Source organism: Suncus etruscus, chromosome 18 (assembly GCF_024139225.1).
Source record: "Suncus etruscus isolate mSunEtr1 chromosome 18, mSunEtr1.pri.cur, whole genome shotgun sequence".
NCBI lineage: Eukaryota > Metazoa > Chordata > Mammalia > Eulipotyphla > Soricidae > Suncus > Suncus etruscus.
Genome location: NC_064865.1, coordinates 33,603,279 through 33,625,797, shown reverse-complemented (window position 1 = coordinate 33,625,797; position 22,519 = coordinate 33,603,279). Strand labels below are relative to the sequence as shown.

Genomic DNA, 22,519 nt, shown 5'->3' with positions numbered 1-22,519 from the left:
GTTCTAGTAGTGATAAAATATTTTATTGCTGTTAAAAATAAGATAAAACGGGGCCGGAGAGATAGCATGGAAGTAAGGCGTTTGTCTTGCATGCAGAAGGTCGGTGGTTTGAATCCCGGCATCCCATATGGTCCCCCGAGCCTGCCAGGAGCTATTTCTGAGCATAGTGCCAGGAGTAACCCCTGAACGTTGCTGGGTGTGACCCAAAAACCAAAAAAATAAAAACAAAATAAGATAACCTCAGAGGGAGCACCCCCCAAAAAATGGGGCCAGAGAGATAGCACAGAGATAGGGCGTTTGTCTTCCATGCAGGAGGATAGTTTGAATCCAGGGTTCCATATGGTCCTCCAAGCCTGCCAGGAGCGATTTCTGAGCATAGAGCCAGGAGGAACCTCTGAACACCACCGGGTACGACCAAAAAAACCAAACCCCCCTGCCCAAAAAAAGTTAACACATGGGGCAATGTTGAGGCCCAATTGGGTGCATCTAATGAGGGGTGGGACTGAAATAAATCAGATTTTTTTCAGTAGCTCTAGTGATAAAATAAATATTTTATTGCTGGTAAAAAATAAGATAGCATAATTTGGCACTGAAACTGCCTGTTGAATGAAGGAATGAATAAAAACATGGGGTGGGGGGGTGTCTTGTGTATTTCCCTAAAATGAGAGATTAAAATAATACTGACTTTGAAGTTAAGAGTTGGCGACCTTGGTCACCAAGGCCTGGTGCTACGACGTTCCTGCAAGTTTCGAATGAACCTGGCGTTGAACGTGTTCCCACCCAGGGTCCAGGCCCGGGCAGGCGGTGGTGATGCCTGTGCCTGTGGAGGAAGTGTGTGTGGGGAGTCCGCTCCGGACCCGTCCTGTGACAGGATCTGCTCCTCACTGGCAGACCTGGGAGTGGGAGGGAGATGGAGAATGAGCGACAGGGATAATAAAATGGAAATCACAACCAGAGTCCTCATCTGTCTGGCTTTTAGGGTGAAGATACAAGGAAACATTGGTGCTAAGCTAAGCCCACATTTGAAACCCACCAGAACTGAAGTTCGAGGGAAAGAGAGTTGTAGGATGGTAAGCAGGATGTTAGGGTGTGGAAAGAAAGAGCTGGGGTCCAGTTCAGAGATTAAGACTTTAGCAGGTGGGAGAGCTGAGAGTGATGCAGGAAAAGAAGTTAGGCGAAGGGAAGCTGGCAGGGGAAGGGCTAGGACCTCACCTAGTCTCTGTTTCCTCATCACCCTGCTTTGACTCTTGGTTGCCTGTGAAAATACCAGGCGTGTGCATAGGAAAGCTACGGCAGGTCGTGAGTATGTCCTATTTGAGTGTAAAGAGCAATGCATACTTACCTGTATTGAGGGATGAGGAATTCAACCCCCCGTGGCGGCTGTAGCAGCAGCTTTGAGCTACCAGCTCTGGGGGAGTTCCCCTGTAGAAGAAATGGGAAATGATGGGGAAGATGATACAGGATGTAAGATGAATGGGTCATGGAAGAATGGGAGGAGAGGACGAAAAGGAATAGTACAGTAATAAAGAGGAAGGGGTAATTATTGTTCCTATGGGACTTTAACATAAACTGTGCCCTATCCAAGGGGAGGGAACTTACTTTGTTCTCCAACATTTTTCTGGACCTGACCTGATTTGTTGCATTATATTCTAGTTGAGTTCATGTGTTAAAAAGTTAAATAGGATCCGAATCATGCCAAAAGAACAGACTCAGCAGCAGGCAAAAAAGAAATTTGTTGGATCAGGTACCTCGATTATCTAAATTATAGAATACCTCAGCCAAGTGAGATAGCAATGACAAAAATTCAATTTAGGAGAAGATGGTAGGGAGTCTTTGAGGAGGGGTGATACTGTTGGACTCTGAATGGACATAAGGGATTGTCTTGAGAGGTTCACAAGTTTAGTGGGGGAATGTGAGGAAATAAATCAGTTAAATGAATCCGGGGAACAATTAATTAGAGAATGTTATAGAGAGGCAAGTAGTGGATTACAAAATACTGGTACATCTTGACATTTCTGCAAGAAATGTCCCGGCTGGAGAGAAAGGGTAAAAGTAATTGTGGAGGGCAACAAAGTGATGATAGTATAGCAGTTAAGGCACCTGCCTTGCATGCAGCTAACCTGGGTCAGATCCCCGGCAACCCATATGTTCCCCCGCCCACCCCAAGCTCTGCCGGGAGTAATTATTGAGAGCAGAGCCAGGAATAGCCCCCAAGCATCACTGGGTGTGCCCAAAAACAACAACAAAAAGTAATTGGGGACTTGGGAATTTTCTAAAGGAAATAAGGGAACAGACAGAGAAACCCACATAGTGGGATCCAGCAATTCCCATGAGGAGATAAATGCATCAGTAAACATCCAGCAATCAAGATGGAGAAGGGCAGAGAGCAAGAACTCTCAGAGCTCTTGGCCTGAGATCTGTAGATCTCAGCAGTGGGGAAGATGGGAAGAACAGAGATTTTTGAGATCCCAGGAAAATCAAGGATGACGCATAAATGAGACTGAGACTTTTTTTTTTTTTCATTGAAAATGTCCGTTTAAAAAACAGAAAAAAAAACTCACACTTTATTAAGAGGGAGACAATATTAGAGGGAGGAAAAATAAAGGAGTGACAGGAAAGGGAGATCCTGCTCCCAAGGATTTGGGGAGAAAATGTGGGGGTACTGACCTACCATTCAGAAGGCAAGGAAGGAAGATATTCTATATCCTGGGTATGGTGCAGGAGAAAAGGTTCTTGCTATGGAGTAAGAAGGCAGACAAAGTAAGGGTTTCCCCATTATCACAAGACAATCTCACAAGACAGGACTATGTCAGCAACTAGCTACAGGAAAGATGGATGTGAAAGAGATTCTAGGAGCCAATGGGTCTTGAGACTCAAATCTTTAGATTTGTATCTTCTGAAACATGGCTAAAAGTGATCCGAAGGTGCTTGCTGGGATCTACTGCCAGGAAACAAACTCTCTCAGAATTTGGGGAGAGTGGTATGTCTTTAGAAAAGTGGCTAATCACCAAGCCCTAGAGGAGACATCAGCTTGGGGATTCCCTGACACATAAATACACTAAAATGTTTAAATCAAGAGTTTGGCAATGTTGAATGGATCCTTTTGGGGAGCTGGTATATCCCTGTCCTAAGTAACTGGACTGCTCTGAAGAGATGCCAGAAACTTATGAGCTGGCATCAGCAGGCTGAAAGGCTGAGTGTAGTAGACAGCACAAAAGCATTACTAGAAATATCAGTAGACACTGTGGAGGAATTATGGGATTTATTCCATGGACATAGGTTTACCTGGTAGAGGTCGCCCTTGGAACTTTAACCTTATTCTAGAGTCTGACAGCAAGCAAGAGTGTGCTTTTTCTGGGTAATTAATATCAGTGGCGTAACCAAAGGATGTGATAGCAAATTGGGCTGACTAGGAAACATTCAGAGCCCAAAGAAGGAGTGCTTCTATTTTAAGAAAAGTGGAAAAGTATGAGGTCATCTGGACCCCAAAAGCTCAGCTTTCTAAGAAAAGGGAAGAGGAAATCCTGTTTCAGGTCCCAGTGGATCCATGGGAATGCAATGGAAGAGTAAGTCCAGGGATTTCAGAGATAGGGGTCACTGCCCACCCCATGCCTCCCAGGGATGGTTGGGGGTTAACTGTCTGTCAATATCGACTCTCATCAGATCGGGGAAGGGAGCTATGGAAGGATGTTATGGACAGAGGAAAGGGTGAGGGAAAATGGGAGAGAGAAAAACAAGAGAAGTCAGGTAAAGAGACAGCGAGGGAGAGAAATCCAGGAGATACCTACGCTTCCTGGTGGAATGGGTTCCTGCTATACCAGGTACTGACCTAAAGTCAGTAGCCCCTGAAACTGTCAGACACATTAATTACCCCTTTCCAGCAAGTATTAAAACCAAGATCTCAAGCTAGAGAAAGGCAGGGATTAAGCTGCTTGCTTTAATGCAGCCAACTCTGATTCAATCCTCAGCAACATTTGATTCCCCCAAAAAACTACAGAGGTTAAGCAAAGAGTCAGGAGTAGCCTGAACCCTGTTGGGTGTGATAACCACCCCCTCCTTCAAATAGCCACTCACAAACAAAAGTAAGATATCCCTAATCTTGGAAGCTCAGCCCAGGACCTCTCTTCTGCCCACCTCGAGGATGTGTGACGTTTCTACCTTCCTCATACCTCACATGTAAAGTCCTAGCCTGCTTTCTCACTCTACCTTATTTCCAAACCACCACCACAGATATTTTCTAACCTAATTCTTCTTGAAAGGTGTTAGGACTCTCTTCTTCCTCTTGTCCTATTGTTTCCTGTCTCTGAAGGAGTCAAATGGCCTCTGCCATTTCTAATGTCCTGACATCTTGAAGCTCCCTGACTATCCAACTCTTATTACCTGGTACGGCGACGCTGGGTGGGGCTGCCTCCAGGGTCGGCAGCCAGCAGGAGGCGGGCGGTGGGATGGGGGGGACAGAGGCGCAGGGAACGCAACAGCTCCTGCTCTGGCACAAAAGGGCGGAGGGGACCCCGTTCTGGTGAGTTCCCTAGGCTGCTGGAGCAGGGAGGTGGGTGGGCGGGAGGTGTAGCACGGCGAGGGGCCCTGTTCAGGGGCCAAGGAGGTTCCACAGCTACCTTCAGGACTAGGGAAAAAGGATAAAGCACAAGACAGAGAAAGAAGAAAAAAAGAGAAAATCATGACAACAATAATTCAGGTAAGAAAAAAATTAGAATCTTTACAGAAAAATCCTTACCCCTTGCCCTTCAATCAAGCCCCCCCACCCTCACCCAGGGCATGCTACCTCTGCCCTCTTACATTCTCGGTCACTAGAGGAGTAGGGCTTAATGTCTCCCTCTGCTCTCTTGGGAGGCAGCTTCCTTGCTGGAGCTGGTGGTGAAAAGGACACAGGCAAGTAAGCATTAGGGAACCTATTTTGTACGCCCTCCTCTCAGTCATTCCTCCCACATTCTGGCATTAGAGTTCCTAATGGGGAAGGAGAGTTGAGTTCTGTTGTAGAAGCAGCTGAGGCAATGCCATCACAGCAAAAGGAATTCAGGAGCACTTTTGAGTAGAGCCAGAAAGAACAGCTTGAATGCAGGTTTGGTGGTTGGGGGAGGGTAGCTCCAAGCTCCAGGGCTTGGGATATGTAGAAGGCAGCCAAGGGAGGTGAGCTCTTACTGTTGGTGGGTGCTGTCAGAAACCCCTGGGATTCTGGGGCAGGAGAATGGTCCCAGCTGGGTCAAGGAGGACCCCAGGTTCCTCTAGAGGAGATGGACAAAGTCCTTAGTTAATCAGAAATTGCTTTGAGGAGATTCGGGAAGATCAAGTGGCATGAACCTTTCCTAGTACAAAGTTTTTTTTATTAGTAGGGGTAAAGGGTGAAGATAGAATCGACATCTTAAAGGAGGTATGAATAAGTAGGAAGTTAAAAGCCTGTCCAAGCTCAACAGAGCTAGAAGTTGCCACTGAGAACTGCCCTGTATGGCCCAATCTCACCATCAAAACAAAAGACTAGCCAAGCTCATGTCCCAGTCCATCACTTCTCTACCTGCGCCTGTTCCTTTCCTTCAAGAAGTGCAAGTTAGGAACTCTGCAAGTGAGGAACTTCTCAGAGTTCCCATTTATGTTTCATGCCCTCCCCCTATGGGCCTGGGCACGACTGTCCTTGATGGCTGCCCCCTTCTAGCCTATAGAGGAAGCCTGGGAAGCCAAGTGAGTCACAAAGCAAGCTCTCAGTGCCTGACTCTGGTTGATGAAGAGAATAGCTGAAAAGAGACTGTCTATTGGGTGGTGGTACTCTGTCCTGGTCAGAGAGGAGGTGAGAATTGGCTGCTGAGTGAGCACAGGAAGGGGTCCTACATGCAAGCAGGCCTGCAGCCTGCAGATGGCTGTGCCTCTCCGCCTGCCTTTGGGGGGCAATGTGAGAAAAGACTGAGGCTCAGATTGGCAGGGTATGTCCGTGTGGATGGGAACCTGAGCAGAACTGGAATACCTCCTCCTACATTTGGTTTCTTTAAATCAAATCCATTATTTGATTGGGAAAAAAATGTTGTTTTTTTGGGTCACACCCTGCGGTGCTCAAGGGTTACTACTGGCTCTGTGCTCAGAAATTGCTCCTGGCAGGCTTGGAGGACCATATGGGATGCTGGGAATCGAACTCGGGTCTGTCCTGGGTTGGCTGTGTCCAAGACAAACGCCGTGCTGCTGTGCTATCTCTCTGGCCCAAGATTGGAAAATGTTATAGCAGCTGTATATTAGCTTTGGAAGCTAATATTTATTTTATTTATTTGTTTGCTTGTTTATTGTTTTTTGGGGATCACAACCAGCAGTGCTCAGGGGTTACTCCTGGCATGATTGGGGCGTCATATGGGATCCAGGGATCAAATGCCTTGCAATACCCGCTGTGGATTTATACAGCCTTGAAAGCTTTTTTTTGTTTGTTTGATTTTGATCCATACCCAGCAGCTCTCAGGAGTACTACTGGCTCTATGCTCAGAGATCGCTCCTGGCAGACTCGGGGAACCATATGGGATGCCAGGCATTGAACCCAGGTCCATCCAGGTCATCTGCGTGCAAGGCAAATGCCCTGTTGCTGTGCTATCACTCTGATCCCTGGAAGCTAATATTTAAACTGAATCATTTTTATTTTTAAATTTTTTATTTTTATTTTTTTGCCTTTTAGGCCACCCCTGTGACGCTCAGGGGTTACCTGGCTATGCACTCAGAAATCACTCCTCGCTCCGGGAACCTTATGGGATGCCAGGGAATCGAACCAAGGTCCTTCAAGATCAGCTGTGTGCAAGGCAAACGCCTTAACACTGTGCTATTGCTCCAGCCCCTAAAATGAATCTTTTATGTCCTACTTGATGACAGGACAGGAAATGAAAGGGATGACTGAATCTGCCTGTTCCTCACTGTCAGTCAACAAAGGAACATAGCTGCCACCTACTTGGTGGAACAGAAAGCAGCATCCATCAACAGCCAGGGGCTGGGGAAAATAGCTCAAAGGAATGGAATGCAGGCCAGCCACGTGCAAGGTGTGGGGTTTGGCCCAGTGTGCCTTACCCCTCCAACCAAAACAAAACTTCCTTGTTTAGTTAGCTGTCTTAACAAGCATAAAATTCACTGAGCTCCCCACAAGGGCACAGGCAAATGCGCAATGACAGCTGCAGGCTTGAACTTCTTTAGAAGTCTCCTCAAAAAGTCTCCTCAGTAAGCCAAATTGCACTGTGCTTCTAGTCTCCAGAGTATATGCAAAATAATTTTAAGTCCATAGACAAGAATCCACCCAGTCAGTTGCATTTACCAGCGGGCGTAGGATCAGCAGCACGAGAGTGTCGAGTTGCCCTCAGAGAGGGAGCAGGGGGCCCTGTGAGGAAGGAAGCGGTGGTGCCCCTCAATGAGGAGCCAGTGGGGATAAGAAGCACCTTTTTCTTTCCCCTCACCCCAGCTACTTGACTAACATACAAATGACGAGAAAACTTACGATGCTGATGGGCAAAGAAGCCTTCAAAAATCACAAAGTTGTTCACCTGTAAAACAAAACAAGCAAAACGTATTTGTCTACTCAGCCATGCAAAAAATATTTGTTTAGGGCTGGAGTGATACTATAGTGGATAGGGCATTTGCCTTGCAGGAGGCCTAGCATCCCATATGGTTCCCTGAGCCAGCCAGAAATAATTTAATTCTCAAACAGTAGGCTTTAGTCTGTGTTTTCTTTGGAACATGTATTTCTCCCTCTCTCACATCTTTTGTTTGTTTGGTTGGTTTTTGGGTCACACCCGACAGCACTCAGGGGTTACTCCAGGTTCTACTCTCAGAAATCGCTCCTGGCAGGCTCGGGGGACCATATGGGATGCCGGGATTCAAACCACCGTCCTTCTGCATGCGAGGCAAACACCCTGTCTCCATGCTATCTCCCCAGCCCCTCTCTCACATCTTTCTAATAAGTTTTAATAAAAACGTTCTTGCTTCAAGAATGTTTTCTTGCAAGGAAAAGAAGAACTTGTTTTTAAAAAACACTGCTAGAATATTCAAAACAATGTTAAAAAAGAAAAAGACATTACCAGTTGGAAAGATAGCCACGATTCAGCATAGGGGCTGAGCAATAGTACAGTAGGTCTGACACTGCCTTGCCTTGCATGCATGTGGGCCAGCCTAGGTTCAATCCTTGACATCCCATATAGTCCCTTGAGTGCACCATATGTGATCCCTGAGCACAGAGTAAGGATTAGGCCCTGAGCACTGTTGGCTGTGGCCCGAAAACAAACAAAAAAGATTCATCAGAGTGATAGTATAGCATGTAGGGCTTTTGCCTTGTATGCAGATGATCCGTGTATGATCCTCAGCATCCCATATGATTCTCTGAGCATCACCAAAAGTAATTCCTGAGTGCAGAGCCAGAATAATCCTGGTGTATGTCTCAAACACACACATTCTCATTTTCATTCTCCCCTCCTCTCTCTTTTCTCACACAAGATTCAGCACTTTACTTATAAGAGGTTTAGAGTCTGATTCAAGTGCCATATAATCTCCCCTAAAAAGGACTAGGTTGCTCCATCTACACACTGCAAGTCTGACTCCAAAACAAAAAGAACGATGTTCAATAGTCACATGAGATGCCAGGGATCAAACCTAGGTTAGCTGTATGCAAGGCAAGTGCCCTATGTGCTGTACTATCTTTCCAGCCCAAAGAACCTTCTCTTTAAAAATGGGACAAAATGAAAAAAAAAAAAAAAAGGACAAACAAGGGCTGGAGAGATAGCATGGAGGTGGGGCATTTGCCTTGCATGCAGAAGGACGGTGGTTTGAATCCCAGCATCCCATATGGTCCCCCGAGCCTACCAGGAGTGATTTCTGAGTGTAGAGCCAGGAGTAAAACTTGAGCACTGAGGGGTGTGACCCAAAAAAAAAAAAAAAAAAAAAAGGACAAATATATATTAATATGTGGGTTATTTTTATTAAAAACAAAAAAATAGGGCCCGGAGAGATAGCACAGCGATGTTTGCCTTGCAAGCAGCCGATCCAGGACCTAAGGTGGTTGGTTCGAATCCCGGTGTCCCATATGGTCCCCCGTGCCTGCCAGGAGCTATTTCTGAGCAGACAGCCAGGAGTAACCCCTGAGCACCGCTGGGTGTGGCCCAAAAACCAAAACCAAAACAAAAAAACAAAAAACAAAAACATAAAACTGGGGCCAGAGTGATAGCAGTAGAGTGTTTGCCTTGCACATGGCTGACCCGGGACTGACCTTAGTTCGACCCCGGCGTCCCATATGGTCCCCAAGCCAGGATTGATTTTTGAATGAATAGCCAGAAGTAACCCCTGAGCATCACCAGGTGAGCCCCCACAAAAAAAAAAAAAAAAAAAAAAAAAACTGAACCAGAGAGATAGCATCAGGTAGAGCATTTGTCTTGCATGCAATCAAGTTCGATCCCTGGTATACCCTATGTTCCCAAGTGTTGCCAGGATTGATTCCTGAGTACAGAACCAGGAATAACCCCTAAGTACCACCAGGTGTGACCCCCTCCAAATAAACCCCCCAAAAAATCCAAAACCATAATGAATTTGGACTGCTAACTCCAATCATTCACAAAAAAAACAAAAATTATGAAGAAAAGACTAAAGAATTAAGAGGTAAAAATATTTAACTCTTTGAAGAAAACACAAGTAAAATTTTTACTTTTTTGGGTGTGTGTGTGTGGGGGGTGGTTTAGGCCACACCTAGCTGTACTGTGTCAGGGATCATTTATTTATTTATTTATTTATTTTGTGGTTTTTGGGTCACACCCGGCAGTGCTCAGGGGTTTTTCCTGGCTCTGTGCTCAGATATTGCTCCTGGCCGGCACGGGGGACCATATTGCAACCTCCCGTGGGAGACCCCCGACCCGCGGGGGTGTGGAAATGAAGGTTGCTAGTTATTAGTGGGTTCACTCGAGCAGAACCGACCTGTAAAGAAGAACTAGAGAAATTAGTAAGAGAAGCCTTCAAGACCAGGCATGCTGTTCAAAAAGGGAAGTTTATTGTTGGGGGATCAGCTTTTAAGGGCTGAGACACGTCAGAGGTGTTACAAGTTTTCAACCAATCACAGTTACAAGCATCCATTAGCATAAACTGGGGCAGGTAATAGGGAGGGGCAAAGAGGTAGACCTGAGCACGTTTTACTAAAAGGCATAAGATTCAAACAGAGTTCTATAAATTATACTCAACAAGTATAAATAGAACATCAGCTATAATCTTAATAATGTTTGCTAACACAAAGGCAAGTTCTATATCTTTCTTTCTGGCTGGATATATTGGGCTGCTCTGAATTACTTTATTTGTCTATTTCCTTTGTCCTCAAGGCATGGGCGCTTTTGGTAACGTGGGTGACCAGATTAGGAATTACTGAGGTGTCTTTATGTTCTAGGTTTATCAGCTAGGCTCCCCACACCATATGGGATGCCGGGATTCGAACCGATGACCTTCTGCATGAAAGGTAAACACCTTACCTCCATACTATCTCTCCGGCCCCAGGGATCATTCTTGGTAGGGCTGGAGGAACCCTATTGATTGCCGAGAATTGAACCCACATTAACTGTGTGCAAGATAAGTGCCTTACCGTTCTATTTCTTTGGCCCAGAAAAAAACAACTTGTTCTGTTTTATTTATTTTGAAGCCACACCTGGCAATGCTTGGGTGGGTTACTCTTTTTTTTTTCTTTTTTTTGGGTGGGTTACTCTTGGCTATGAACTCAAGAATTACCCCAGACAGTGCTTGGTAGACCACATGGAATGCAAGGGATTGAACCCAGGTCAGCTGTATGCAAGGAAGGCAGTACATACACTCTGTACTGTACCTTCAGTCCTACAAAATCTTAATGACCTTAGATGGAGCAATGGTTTCTTAAATGTAACACCAAAAGCATAAGCAACAATAACAAAAAAAATTAAACTTCATCAAAAGTAAAATTTTTTTGTTTGTTTTTGGACCATACCCAGCATTGCTTGGGGGTTACTCCTGGCTCTGTGCTCAGAAATCGCTCCAAGCAGGCTCAGGAGACCATATGGAGAGAGCAAGAAAAAAAAAAAGAAGAGAACATACGGAATGTCGGGAATTGAATGCAGGTCGGCCACGTGCAAGGCAAACACCCTATCTGCTGTGCTATCATCACTCTACAGCCCTTTTCCTTTTTTCTTTTGGTTATTAGGCCACATCTGGTGGTAGAATTTGGGAAACTATTATTTACTGGCTGTGCTCAGGGAACACTTCTAGTAGTGTGTAGGACTACATGGTGCTGGGGATCAAAACCTAGGTCTTCTGCATACAAAGCTCGTATGTAACTCAATCCTCAAGCTATCCCTCTAGCTATCAAAAAAAAAATCTTTGTGTTTCAAAAGACATGACAGAGGGGCTGGAGCAGTGGCACTAGAGGTAAGGCGTCTGCCTTGGAAGCGCTAGCCTAGGACCACAGTTTGATCCCTGGTGCCCCATATGGTTCCCCCCCCCCCCCCCAAGCTAGGAGCGATTTCTGAGTGCACAGCCAGGAGTGACCCCTGAGCATCAATGGGTATGGCCCAAAAAACAAAAGAAAAACTAAAAACAAAAGATTCGACAGGGACCAGAGAGAAAGAGTACAGAGGTCAGGGTTGCCTTGCACATGGTTGGCTTGGGTTTGGTTCCTGGAACTCATATATCCCGAGTACCACAAGGAGTGATCCCTGAATGCAGAGCCAGGAATAAGCCCTGAGCACCACTGGGTAAAGCCCCAAAATTAAACAAAACCAAAAGGGGGGAAATAAAAAGGGGTCATGGGTTAGAGAGACAGAAGAGGGGTTAAGGAACTCACCTTGTACACACTGGATCAATCCTAGCACCACATATAGTTCCCTGAACACTGCCACAAGTAAGCCCCGAGAATTCCAGATGTGACCCAAACAAGAGTTAAATATATGATCCAGCAATTCCATTATTGTGGTAGAAAATTGGAAATATATGTGCATGGGCTAGAGAAAGGCTCAGTGGCAAAAAGTCCCTGTTATGCAAACAAACAAACAAACAAACAAACAAACAAACAAGACAGGTGCCCAATCCACTATATCATGGCTCTGTCAATCTGTCACTCCCTTGTCAATCATTTTAGAGCGACTTGATTATAAAGCAAGTGCACTGAATTTGGCCTTCACATCAATTGGGCCCTTGGAGCCATTATTTTGTCTCACTTGCGTGGGGGACATAAAGGTTGGTGTGGCAAGGTCTACTCTCATCTCAATGCTTGGGATCACTATCAGATACCTGGGACTGAATTAAGCCTTTATCACACCCCCTTTTAACTATCTCATTAGTTATTTTGGTGGATGAAGAGAGGACAGGTTTTGAGTTAAATCTGTCCATGCTCAGGGGACCATATGTTGTGCATGGGAACAAAATATAGTACAGGAGTTAAAACACCTTGTCTTGAATGCAGTTGATCCTGATTCTTATCCTTAGCACTAAATAGGGTTTGTTGAGCACCACTAGGGGTCACTTTCTCTCTCTCTCTCTCTCTCTCTCTCTCTCTCTCTCTCTCTCTCTCTCTCTCTCTCTCTCTCTCTCTCTCTCTCTCTCTCTCTCATCTCTCTCTTTCCTCTCTGTCTCTGTCTCTCTCTCTCTCTGTCTCTCTCTCGGGCAGGCACCACTAGGGGTCACTTCTCTCTTCTCTCCTCTCCTCTCTCATCTCTCTCTCCTCTCCTCTCCTCTCTCCTCTCACTCTCCTCTCTCTCTCCTCTCTGTCTCTGTCTCTGTCTGTCTGTCTGTCTGTCTGTCTGTCTGTCTATCTGTCTGTCTCTCTCCCTCCTTCCCTCCCTTCCCCCCTCCCTCCCTCTCCCTCTCCCTCTCCCTCTCTGGGGGCAGGCACACCCAGCAGCGCTCAGGGGTTAGTCTTGGTTCTGTGCTCATGGGATGCCAGGGATTGAGCCTGGGTTGGCTGCATGCAAGTCAAACACCCTACCCACTATGCTATTGCCCTAGCCCCAGGGGGTCAATCCTTTTTTTTGGGGGGAGGCACACACCCGATGATGTTCAGGGGTTACTCCTGGCTATATGCTCAGAAATCGCTCCTGGCTCAGGGGACCATATGGGACTCCAGAGGATCGAACCACTGTCCATCCTAGGTCAGCGTGTGCAAGGCAAACACCCTACTGTTTGTGCCATCGCTCTGGCCCACCACCAGGTTAAAAAAATAAAACTTGGGGCCAGAGTGCGTAGGGCATTTGCCTTGAACGCAGCTAACCCAGGACTGATCCAGCATCCCACATGGTGCCCTGTGCTTGCCAGAAGTGATTTCTGAGTGCACAGCCAGGAGTAACCTCTGAGCACCACTGGATGTGGCCCAAAAGCAAAAATAATACAAACAAAGCAAGTACCCTACCTGCTGTACTATCTTTTCAACCATAGGAAATATATTTCAAAAATCATTTTTGAGGGCCGGAGTGATAGACAGCAGCAAGGCATTTGTCTTGACGCAGCCAACCCAAGACATACCCAGGTTTGATTCTGGGCTTCCCATATGGTCCCCCAACCCTGCCAGGAGCTGTTTCTGAGCACAGAACCAGGAGTAAACCAAGCGATGCCGGGTGTGGCTCAAAAACAAAACAAAAATCATTTTGTGCTGGGGTTGTACCCAGCAATGTTCCAGATCTATACTCATATTCTTGGGAGATTACTTCTGGCTGTGCTGCTATGCTAAGGAGACCATCAAACATGGGCCTTCAGGTACCAAAGTATACACTTAAATTGCTCAGTAATTTCTCTGCCCCATGAAAAGCACTTGACTATTTATTTTTGCGTTTTGTTTGGATGGCACGCCTAGTGGTTCTCAGTGCTAATTCCTAGCTCTATGGTCACAGACTGCTCAGGAGGTGCTTGGGGACCATATGCAGTACTAGGAATTGAATCTGGGTAGGTTATATGTAAAGCAAGTGCCTTAACCCTGTGTATTATCACTTCAGCCTTATTTAGTTTAGGGGCCACACCAGCTCTATGCTCAGGGATCACTCCTGGAAGAGTTGGGGGACCATATGGGATGCCAAGGCTACAACCCAGATCAGCAACATGCACTGTAGTATATCATGGGGTGCCAGGAGTTGAACAGACTGTGGAAGACTTGCAAGGTTGCAAAAGCAGTACACAAAACAACCTCCAAGCGCCAAGCTAGGTATAGCCTCAAGTCTTCTCCAGTGTAAATAAATAAGAACAATGTGCGGCTGGGGAGGTGGAGCTAGAGGTAAGGTGTCTGCCTTGCAAGCGCTAGCCTAGGATGGACCACGGTTCGATTCCCCCGGTGTCCCATATGGTCCCCTCAAGCCAGGGGCAATTTCTGAGCTCTTAGCCAGGAGTAACCCCTAAGCATCAAATGGGTGTGGCCCGAAAAACAAAAAAACCCAAATAAACAATAAATAAATAAATAAATAAGAACAATGAAAAAGCCTATCTAGGCCAGGGAAATGCTGAAGTACATGCCTGATGGTCCTGAGTTCAGTTCCAGGCATCATATGGTTCCTGAAACCTACCAGAGGTTATGGAGGCCCCAGTGCTGCTGGTCCCAAGCTGAATAGTACAGAGCTAAGTACTAGCAGGAGGAATCCTCTGGTCTCTTGAACACAGCTTTAGAGATCCACCCTTCCACACACAGATATCCTATTTTCTTTTTTTTTTTTGGTTTTTGGGCCACACCCGGTGATGCTCAGGGGTTACTCCTGGCTATGCGCTCAGAAGTCGCTCCTGGCTTGGGGGACCATATGGGACGCCGGGGGATTGAACCGAGGTCCGTCCAAGGATAGCGCAGGCAAGGCAGGCACCTTACCTCTAGCGCCACTGCCCGGCCCCAGATATCCTATTTTCTGAAGGGGGTGAGAGGAACCACACCTGGCAATATTTAGGGATTACTTCTTGTTCTATAATCAGGGATCAGCAAGATTTGGGGGACTATGTGAGGTGTCAGGGAATTGAATCTGGGTCAGTTAAGTGTAAGGCAAGTACCTTCCCTAATGTACTATCTCTCCAGCCCACCTATTCTTGCTATCCCTAGTTCCTAGCTTCTCAATTTCTTTTCTTTTCTTTTCTTTTCTTTTCTTTTTTTTTTTTTTTTTTTGTGGTTTTTGGGCCACACCCGGCAGTGCTCAGGGGTTATTCCTGGCTCCAGGCTCAGAAATTGCTCCTGGCAGGCAAGGGGGACCATATGGGACGCCGGGATTCGAACCAATGACCTCCTGCATGAAAGGCAAACACCTTACCTCCATGCTATCTCTCCGGCCCCATTTCTTAAAACTCATTTCTTCCTTCTAGGCTTCCCTGCACCACTGTACTAAAATTGCTAAAGTTCCCTAGTGGCCTCAGATAGTTTAATATGATGGTCACTTCTCAGAGGACATCTTTTTTTTTAATTTATTATTTTTTTATTTTTCTCAGAGGACATCTTACTTCACCAGTCAGCAGCTTTTAACTAGTAAGCTAGTTCTTCCTTGTACCTAAAAACACTTCCAGATTATCTTACAAATTTTCATCTACTTCACCAGTCACTCCTTGGTGACGCTTGCCAAGTTCTTCTTTCCTGGACTTCTTTTTTGGGCCATATTTGGCAGTGCTCAGGGGATGCTCCCTGAGAATACATTGTTAGGGCACCATGCAGTGCTCTGTCTCCCCATGCAATGTGCATGGACCCTGGTAGGCTTGGAGGACCGAACATATGGGATGCTGGGAATCAAACCGGGCTCCATCCGGTGTTGGCTGTGTACAAGACCAATGCCCTACTGCTACGCTATCTCTCTGGCCCCCATCTCTAGACTTAACAGTGCCAGAGTTGCCTCTAGAAGAAGACCAGACAGCTAGCACAGAGATTAAGGTGTTCATCTGCCCCAGTTAGAATCCTGGCACCATATCCCTACCATGCCATAAAGATCTTTTTGTTTTGTTTTGGTTTGTTTTTTGGGTCACACCCTGCAGCGCTCAGGGGTTACTCCTGGCTCTACGCTCAGAAATTGTTCCTGGCAGGCTCAGGGACCATATGAGATGCCGGGATTCGAACCACTGTCCTTCTGGATGCAAGGCAAATGCCTTATCTCCATGCTATCTCTACAGCCCCCCCCCCTTTGTTTTTTTGTGTTTTTGTTTGCCATAAAGATGTTTAAGCAGAGTCAATAAACTCTAGGCACAGATGTGTGTGACCCAAAACAAAAGTAAAATGTGCCTGAGTCCCTGGACCACATTAAGTCCTACTTCTTGGTGAATTTATCCTGTATCACTGTTTCAATACATTTTTGTTTTGCTTTTGGTTTTAGGCCATACCCAGCTGTCCTCAGGGGTTACTTCTGGCTCTGTGTTCAGAAATTGCTCCTGACATGCTGGGACCATATAGGATGCTGGCAATTGAACCCAGATCTGCCCTGGGTGGGCACATACAAGGTAATTGCCCTACTGCTGTGCTATTTCTCCAGATCCTCAATGTTTCAATAGTTTCTTAAAATTTCTCCACCATGCTTCCACTCAACATACACTTTTTTTTTTAGGGGGAGGAGTTTGGGTCACACCCGGCAGCACTCAGGGGCTACTCTGGCTCTATGCTCAGAAATCGCCCCTGGCAGGCTCGGAGGACCATATGGGATTTCGGGATTCAAACCACCGATGCCTTACCTCCATGCTATCTCTCTGGCCCCTCAACATACACTTTTGACAGATATATCTCTAGTTCACATAACCAAAATAAAATAATTTTTTTTTAAATAAATTCTTATTTTCTCCCAAAGCTGTGCCACCTACTGTCACAATTAATACAACTCCACAGACTAACAATTTTGAGATTATTCTTTTTCTTTTTTGGTCGAGTACCAGGAACTGAACCTGTGTGTGAACACTCACACAAAGTATATGCTGTACCACTGAGCTATATTTCTTTTTTCTTAGTTAAAAGCTACAGTTTTTGCAATAGCCTGAAAGACCAGAAATGTCTTTCCTCCCCCAATTACTTCTCTGATTTCCTCTACCATTCCCTCATCACTTATGCAGTTCTAGTCAAGTCAGTCAATTTTCTTTTCAGAGTACAACCCCAGATCATGATCTTTGCATCAGCCATTCTGTCTGTCTAGGAGACTCTTTCCTCCAGTGATACTCAAGCTTTGATCCCCACACTGGAGAAATAACGTGGAGGTAAGGCATTTGCTTTGCATGCAGAAGGACGTTGGTTCAAATCCTGGCATCCCATATGGTCCCCTGAGCCTGCCAGGAGCAATTACTGATCCAGAAGTAGAGCCAGGAGTAACCCCTGAGTACTGCAGGGTGTGACCCAAAAACCAAAAAGTAAATAAATAAAATAAAATAAATTTTGCTCAAATGACATTTTTCTCAGTGAGGCTCTCTCATCCAAATTTAAACTCACTACCCCACACATTCCCATTCCCACTATAATACCCCAAAGCCAGTATTGATGGGCGCAAATGCCTTCCAAATCCTACTACATGCTCTTGTTTTTCAAAGCCCTAATTATCTACAATATAGTATTTATCTGCTTATGTTTGTCTAACTTACCAACTAGAATATACGCTTCATAAGGACAGACTCTTTTTCTTGTTAAGTATTCCTAGTGCCCCAGATAGTGTTTGATTCTCAGTAAATATTTGTTGAACAAATGGAAAGCACTGACATTAAATTGCACCTAAAGTCAACAAACCACCTTCTCATATTAGACTACAGCAGCCTGAAGAGGAAGAATGTATTATTTGGGATCCTTAATATATGTTGATTGACTAAATACTGGCCAGTGTGAAAACAAGGAAGAAAAATATGAACTGGCTATATCTAGGGCACAAGTACATTATTTGGTGTACAAAACAGTCCATAATGAGGGCCTGGAGAGATAGCACAGCGGCGTTTGCCTTGCAAGCAGCCTATCCAGGACCAAAGGTGGTTGGTTCGAATCCCGGTGTCCCATATGGTCCCCCGTGCCTGCCAGGAGCTATTTCTGAGCAGAGAGCCAGGAGTAACCCCTGAGCACTGCCAGGTGTGACCCAAAAACAAAACAAAACAAAAAAAAACACAAAAAACAAACAAAAAAAAAACAATCCATAATGAAGCACCAAAAGCAAAATAGGAATAGAATTAGAGATGATGCCATTTCCCTCCAAAACAAAAGAACCAAGTATAAAATGAATCCTATTTGACAAGGAATAAAGAACACCTGGGAAGTGCTATTTGTATGACCCCATTAATAAGCAGTAATATTCAGTAAGGACCTATCCTCTAAAGCCTCTGACCTGTGGGACTGTGGTCTCCAGGTTGTAGTGTTTATTCAGAAACTTTAGCAGCTTCGGTGAGGGTCGATCAATGGCCAGCTGGTGTGGTTCAACACGCTCTTTCTGCAAAAATAGGAAATTCAAGGTAGGAGGTGGTATGGTGAGAAAAAGAAACTCAGTTTGGGAAGAGAATATACAAACAGTGGGATGGGAGAGTATGAAGTTAGGGATTCTGCAAGGGCTCAAAGCAAAGGGGCCTTTGCTTTTTTTGGGGGGGTGACTTTTGGGTCATGTCCAGCTGCTGTGCTCAGGGCTTACTGTTCTTGGGGTTCTGTGCTCAGGGATTACTCTTGGTGGTGTTGGGGAACATATATGGTATAGAGATCAAACCCAAAGGCAGGCACCTTACCCCAGCACTATCTGGCCCCAACCTCCATTTGGGCAGGCTAGTGAAATAGTACCTGTAACATATGCTGGAAGAGTTCCCGCCCATGGCCATGGCGTTGAAGTGACTCATGGATATAAAAGTCCAGGATGCAAAGGGGTTCAACTTCATTGTGAGCCTCACGATCATCCTAAGAACAAATAATAAAATCATAATAATAAATAAATATATTTTGGGCCGAAGAGAGAGCACAGCGGTAGGGCATTTGCCTTGGATGCAGCGGACCCAGGATGAACTGCGGTTTGAATCCTGGCATCCCATATGGTTCCTCGGAGCCTGCTAGGAGTAATTTCCGAGCGCAGAGCCAGTAGTGACCCCTGAGCACTGCTGAATGTGACCCAAAAACTATATATATATATATGTATATATATATAGGGACACAGATAATGTTGACACCTCATCCTTCAGCACTTTTTTCTTTTTTTAAATATAATTCTTTTTTGTTTTGGCTTCTGGGCCACACCCAGTGATGTTCAGGGATTTCTTCTGGCTATGCACTCAGAAATCCCTCCTGGCTTGGGGGACCATGTGGGACACAGGGGGATTGAACCATGGTCCGTCCTAGGTTAGCGCATAGCAAAGCAAACACCCTACTGCCACTGATTCCGCCCCAAATATAATTAATTCTTTAAGTGAGTCACTTAAGTTGTTCATGACTGAGTTTCACCACCCATTCCTTCACCAATACACATTTCCCACCACCAATGTTTCCTGTTTCCATTTTCCTCCTGCTCTCACCACTCCTTCAGGTTTTTTTTGTTTTTGTTTTTGTTTTTGGTTTTTGGGTCACACCTGATGATGCTCAGCGGTTACTCCTGGCTATGCACTCAGAAATCGCTCCTGGCTTGGGGGACCATATGGGACGCCGGGAGATTGAACCGAGGTCTGTCCTAGGTCAGTGCATGTAAGGCAGATGCCCTACCGCTTGCACCCCATTCCGGCCCTCCTTTAGCACTTTTAAATTTTGATTCAGGGTCACATCAGTAGTGCTAAGGGGCCTATCTATACTTTTTGTTTTCTACTTTGAATACACTCCAAGTGGTACTTAGGACCATAAAAAGTGCCTGGACTCAAACCTAGGCCTCCCTCTTTTTTTTCTTGTTTTTTGGGCCACATCCGGTGGCACTCAGGGGTTACTCCTGGCTCTACATTCAGGAATCACTCCTAGCAGGCTCTGGAGACCATATGTGATGCTGGGAATTGAACTCAGGTCAGCTGCGTGCAAGGCAAATGCCCTTTCCAATGTGTTATTGCTTCTGCCCTTTGAGTTACTTTTCTAATGTTCTTATTTGTGGTGCTCAACGGCTATTCCTACCTCTGTGTTTGCCCCTGGCTACAGTGCTCAAGGACTACTCAGGGTCAGCTCCCTTACCATCTGTTCTCTATTAAATACCCAACAATTTTATATTGTTTTGGGGCTCAGGAGTAGAGCTGGGAATCGAACCTAGGCCTCCTGCATCGGAGCATGCAGAGCTTATATTTCAGCCCTTCCAGCTATCTCTATGGGGGGCCAGAGTGATAGCACAGTGGTTGGCATTTGCCTTGCACACTGCTGTCCCAGGACGAACCCGGATTCAATCCCCAGCATCCTATATGTCCCCCAGACTGCCAGGAGTGTCTTCTGACTGAAGAGCTAGGAGCAATTTGAGCACCAAATAGTGTGGCCCAAAAACCAAAAACAAACTAACAAACCAGCTATCTCTATGGCTCCCTGAAGCACTTTGCCTTAGAAAGTTGAATGCTGGGGCCGGAGAGATAGCATGGAGGGTAAGGCATTTGCCTTTCATGCAGAAGGTCATTGGTTCGAATCCCGGCGTCCCATATGGTCCCCCAAGTCAGCCAGGAGCGATTTCTGAGCATGAAGCCAGGAGTAACCCCTGAGTGCTGCCGGGTGTGACCCAAAAACAGAAAGTTGAATGCTGGGGCCGGAAAGATGCACAGTGGGTTGGACCTCTGCTTTGCACATGGCCAACCAGGGTTCGATTCCTGGCATCCCATATGGTCCCTGGAGCCTGTGAGGAGTGATTTCTTTTTTTCTTTTTTGGGTTTTTGGGCCACACCTGGTGATGCTCAGGGGCTGCTCCTGGCTATGCGCTCAGAAATCGCTCCTGGCTTGGGGGACCAAAAGGGATGCCAGGGATCAAACCCAGATCTGTCCTGGGTGGGCTGTGTACAAGGCAAATGCCCTATTTGCTGTGCTATTGCTCCTCCTCCCGCCTTTGTTTTTAGAGGCGTGATTTGTAAGTGCAGAGCCAGGAATAACCCTTGAGTGTTTGCTGAGTGTCACATACACACACACACACACACACACACACACACACACACACACACACACACACACACACAAAGAAAGTTGAATGCCATGTTTCCAACACTTACCAAAACAAAGAGTTTCTTGTATCCAACTTTGAGGAAACCAACAATGGCTCCTTTTCCAGCCCTGTAGGATGGGGAAAATAATAAATAAGCTAGTCACAGTTATGTGAAGCATATAAGAGTCAAAAAACAGAGAGGAGTTGGAAAGAAAGGAATTAAGTACATTCAGATGAAGAGCATTTAGTACTCACGGTCTTGCTGAAGTGTCTTTGAGCACATAAATAACATGGCGGTTACTCTGCATCCTTGATGCACTAGTAATGGGAGCTGGAAGATGTTGGGCCTAAGAGATAGAGAATTACAGTTCAAATCTTTTTTAAAGGACCCAGACCTCCATTATTTATCGTCCCCATAGAAGCCTCCCCTTTACTCCATCTAGAGACTCTCAGTACCTTGGCAGAAGCCTTGCCCAATTCATCAATAATGGTCATAATTTGTTGCTGCAGATCAACACTACAGGAAAAAGAAATAAGGTCAGATACTGACTTTTAGGGTCGTTGGGCAATCACTTCCAGGAAACCTGGGCCTCAACCCCAATCCAAGTTCAATACTTAAGGACCTCTGTATTAATCTTGGGATTCTTTCACAGTTTTATCAGCCACACTCATGTCCAAACTTGGGCCAAACCCTCAACCCAGGTTATAGTGGTAACCAAGAAGGGCCAGGCAATCCCTTTGGTTGGGACCACATAGTGAGCCAAGAGATGAAAGGTGATAAACACTGATCAACCCCTCTAATCTAAGGTCCAAGGTTACAAGGCTGAGCCAGGACATCCAAAAGCAGAGCAGCTAGTGAGAAGGGGGCGTGGTGCCTGGACCACGTTTCGCTGAGAATTGGGAGAGGAAGGGCCCGGGGCGGGCTTGAGATGTCACCGGGCCGGCGTTGTGGTTCCGGGTCGGCGGGCCGGGGGCCGCAGGTGCTGGTCCAGCACCGTGATCCGCTCCGGGAACAGCGCGTCCACATCGAACGGGAACTCCATGGCCCATTGTGCGCGGCGGGACCCGCCCACGCGACGTCACTTCCGCCCCGCCCCGGAGACTTGTCTTTCCCTGCGCCTGCAGGCCAGGACACGCCCCCGAGGGCCGCCCACCGCCGCCCCGCAGGCCCAGTTTATTGGACGGAAGCAGCTGTCTCCGTGAGGCCAGGCCCCTCGCACCTGCCCCTCACAGCAGGGGTGCCTTGGCAACACATATTCCTTCCTCTGTGCTTACTAGGGCCTCCTGCTCCAGCCTTTTAGTCCCCGCAGTGAACAGTGGCTCTGGGAGAAATATTTTGCGTGGGCCACAAAGGAGGTGGAATGGGCCCGGAGAGATAGCACAGCGGCGTTTGCCTTGCAAGCAGCCCATCCAGGACCAAAGGTGGTTGGTTCGAATCCCGGTGTCCCATATGGTCCCCCGTGCCTGCCAGGAGCTATTTCTGAGCGGACAGCCAGGAGTGATCCCTAAACACCGCTGGGTGTGGCCCAAAAACCAAAAAA

The 22,519-nt window shown here is 46.3% G+C and overlaps 1 protein-coding gene across 4 annotated transcripts; it reads right to left on the bottom strand.

The window, feature by feature from the left end:
• Window positions 1-543: 543 nt before the first annotated feature.
• Window positions 544-22,061, bottom strand: ATAT1 (alpha tubulin acetyltransferase 1). Of its 4 annotated transcripts, XM_049765411.1 has the most exons (13): window positions 21,915-22,061; window positions 21,435-21,495; window positions 21,234-21,325; window positions 21,046-21,106; window positions 18,683-18,796; window positions 18,243-18,344; window positions 7,469-7,514; window positions 7,289-7,351; window positions 4,798-4,869; window positions 4,381-4,624; window positions 1,343-1,422; window positions 1,213-1,255; window positions 544-893 (listed from the first exon to the last, which is right to left on the bottom strand). In XM_049765411.1, the coding sequence occupies exons 1-13, from the start codon at window positions 22,019-22,021 to the stop codon at window positions 713-715; spliced, it is 1,266 nt and encodes a 421-aa protein (XP_049621368.1). In that variant the 5' UTR covers window positions 22,022-22,061; the 3' UTR covers window positions 544-712. The 4 variants fall into 4 exon arrangements, with proteins under 4 accessions (XP_049621368.1, XP_049621365.1, XP_049621366.1 ...); XM_049765408.1 differs by lacking the exons at window positions 544-893; window positions 1,213-1,255; window positions 1,343-1,422 and adding an exon at window positions 2,541-3,677; XM_049765409.1 differs by lacking the exons at window positions 544-893; window positions 1,213-1,255; window positions 1,343-1,422; window positions 7,289-7,351 and adding an exon at window positions 2,541-3,677.
• Between the last annotated feature and the right edge of the window lie 458 nt (window positions 22,062-22,519).

Coding starts and splice junctions, on each gene's coding strand:
- ATAT1 (XM_049765411.1), bottom strand. CDS start 22,021: ATGGAGTTCCCGTTCGATGTGGACGCGCTGTTCCCGGAGCGGATCACG. Junction 7,352..7,468: donor CTTCTTTGCCCATCAGCATC/GTAAGTTTTCTC, acceptor CCTTCCTCACAG/GGCCCCCTGCTCCCTCTCTG. Junction 4,870..7,288: donor TGCTGATCCTACGCCCGCTG/GTAAATGCAACT, acceptor TTTCACCACCAG/CTCCAGCAAGGAAGCTGCCT.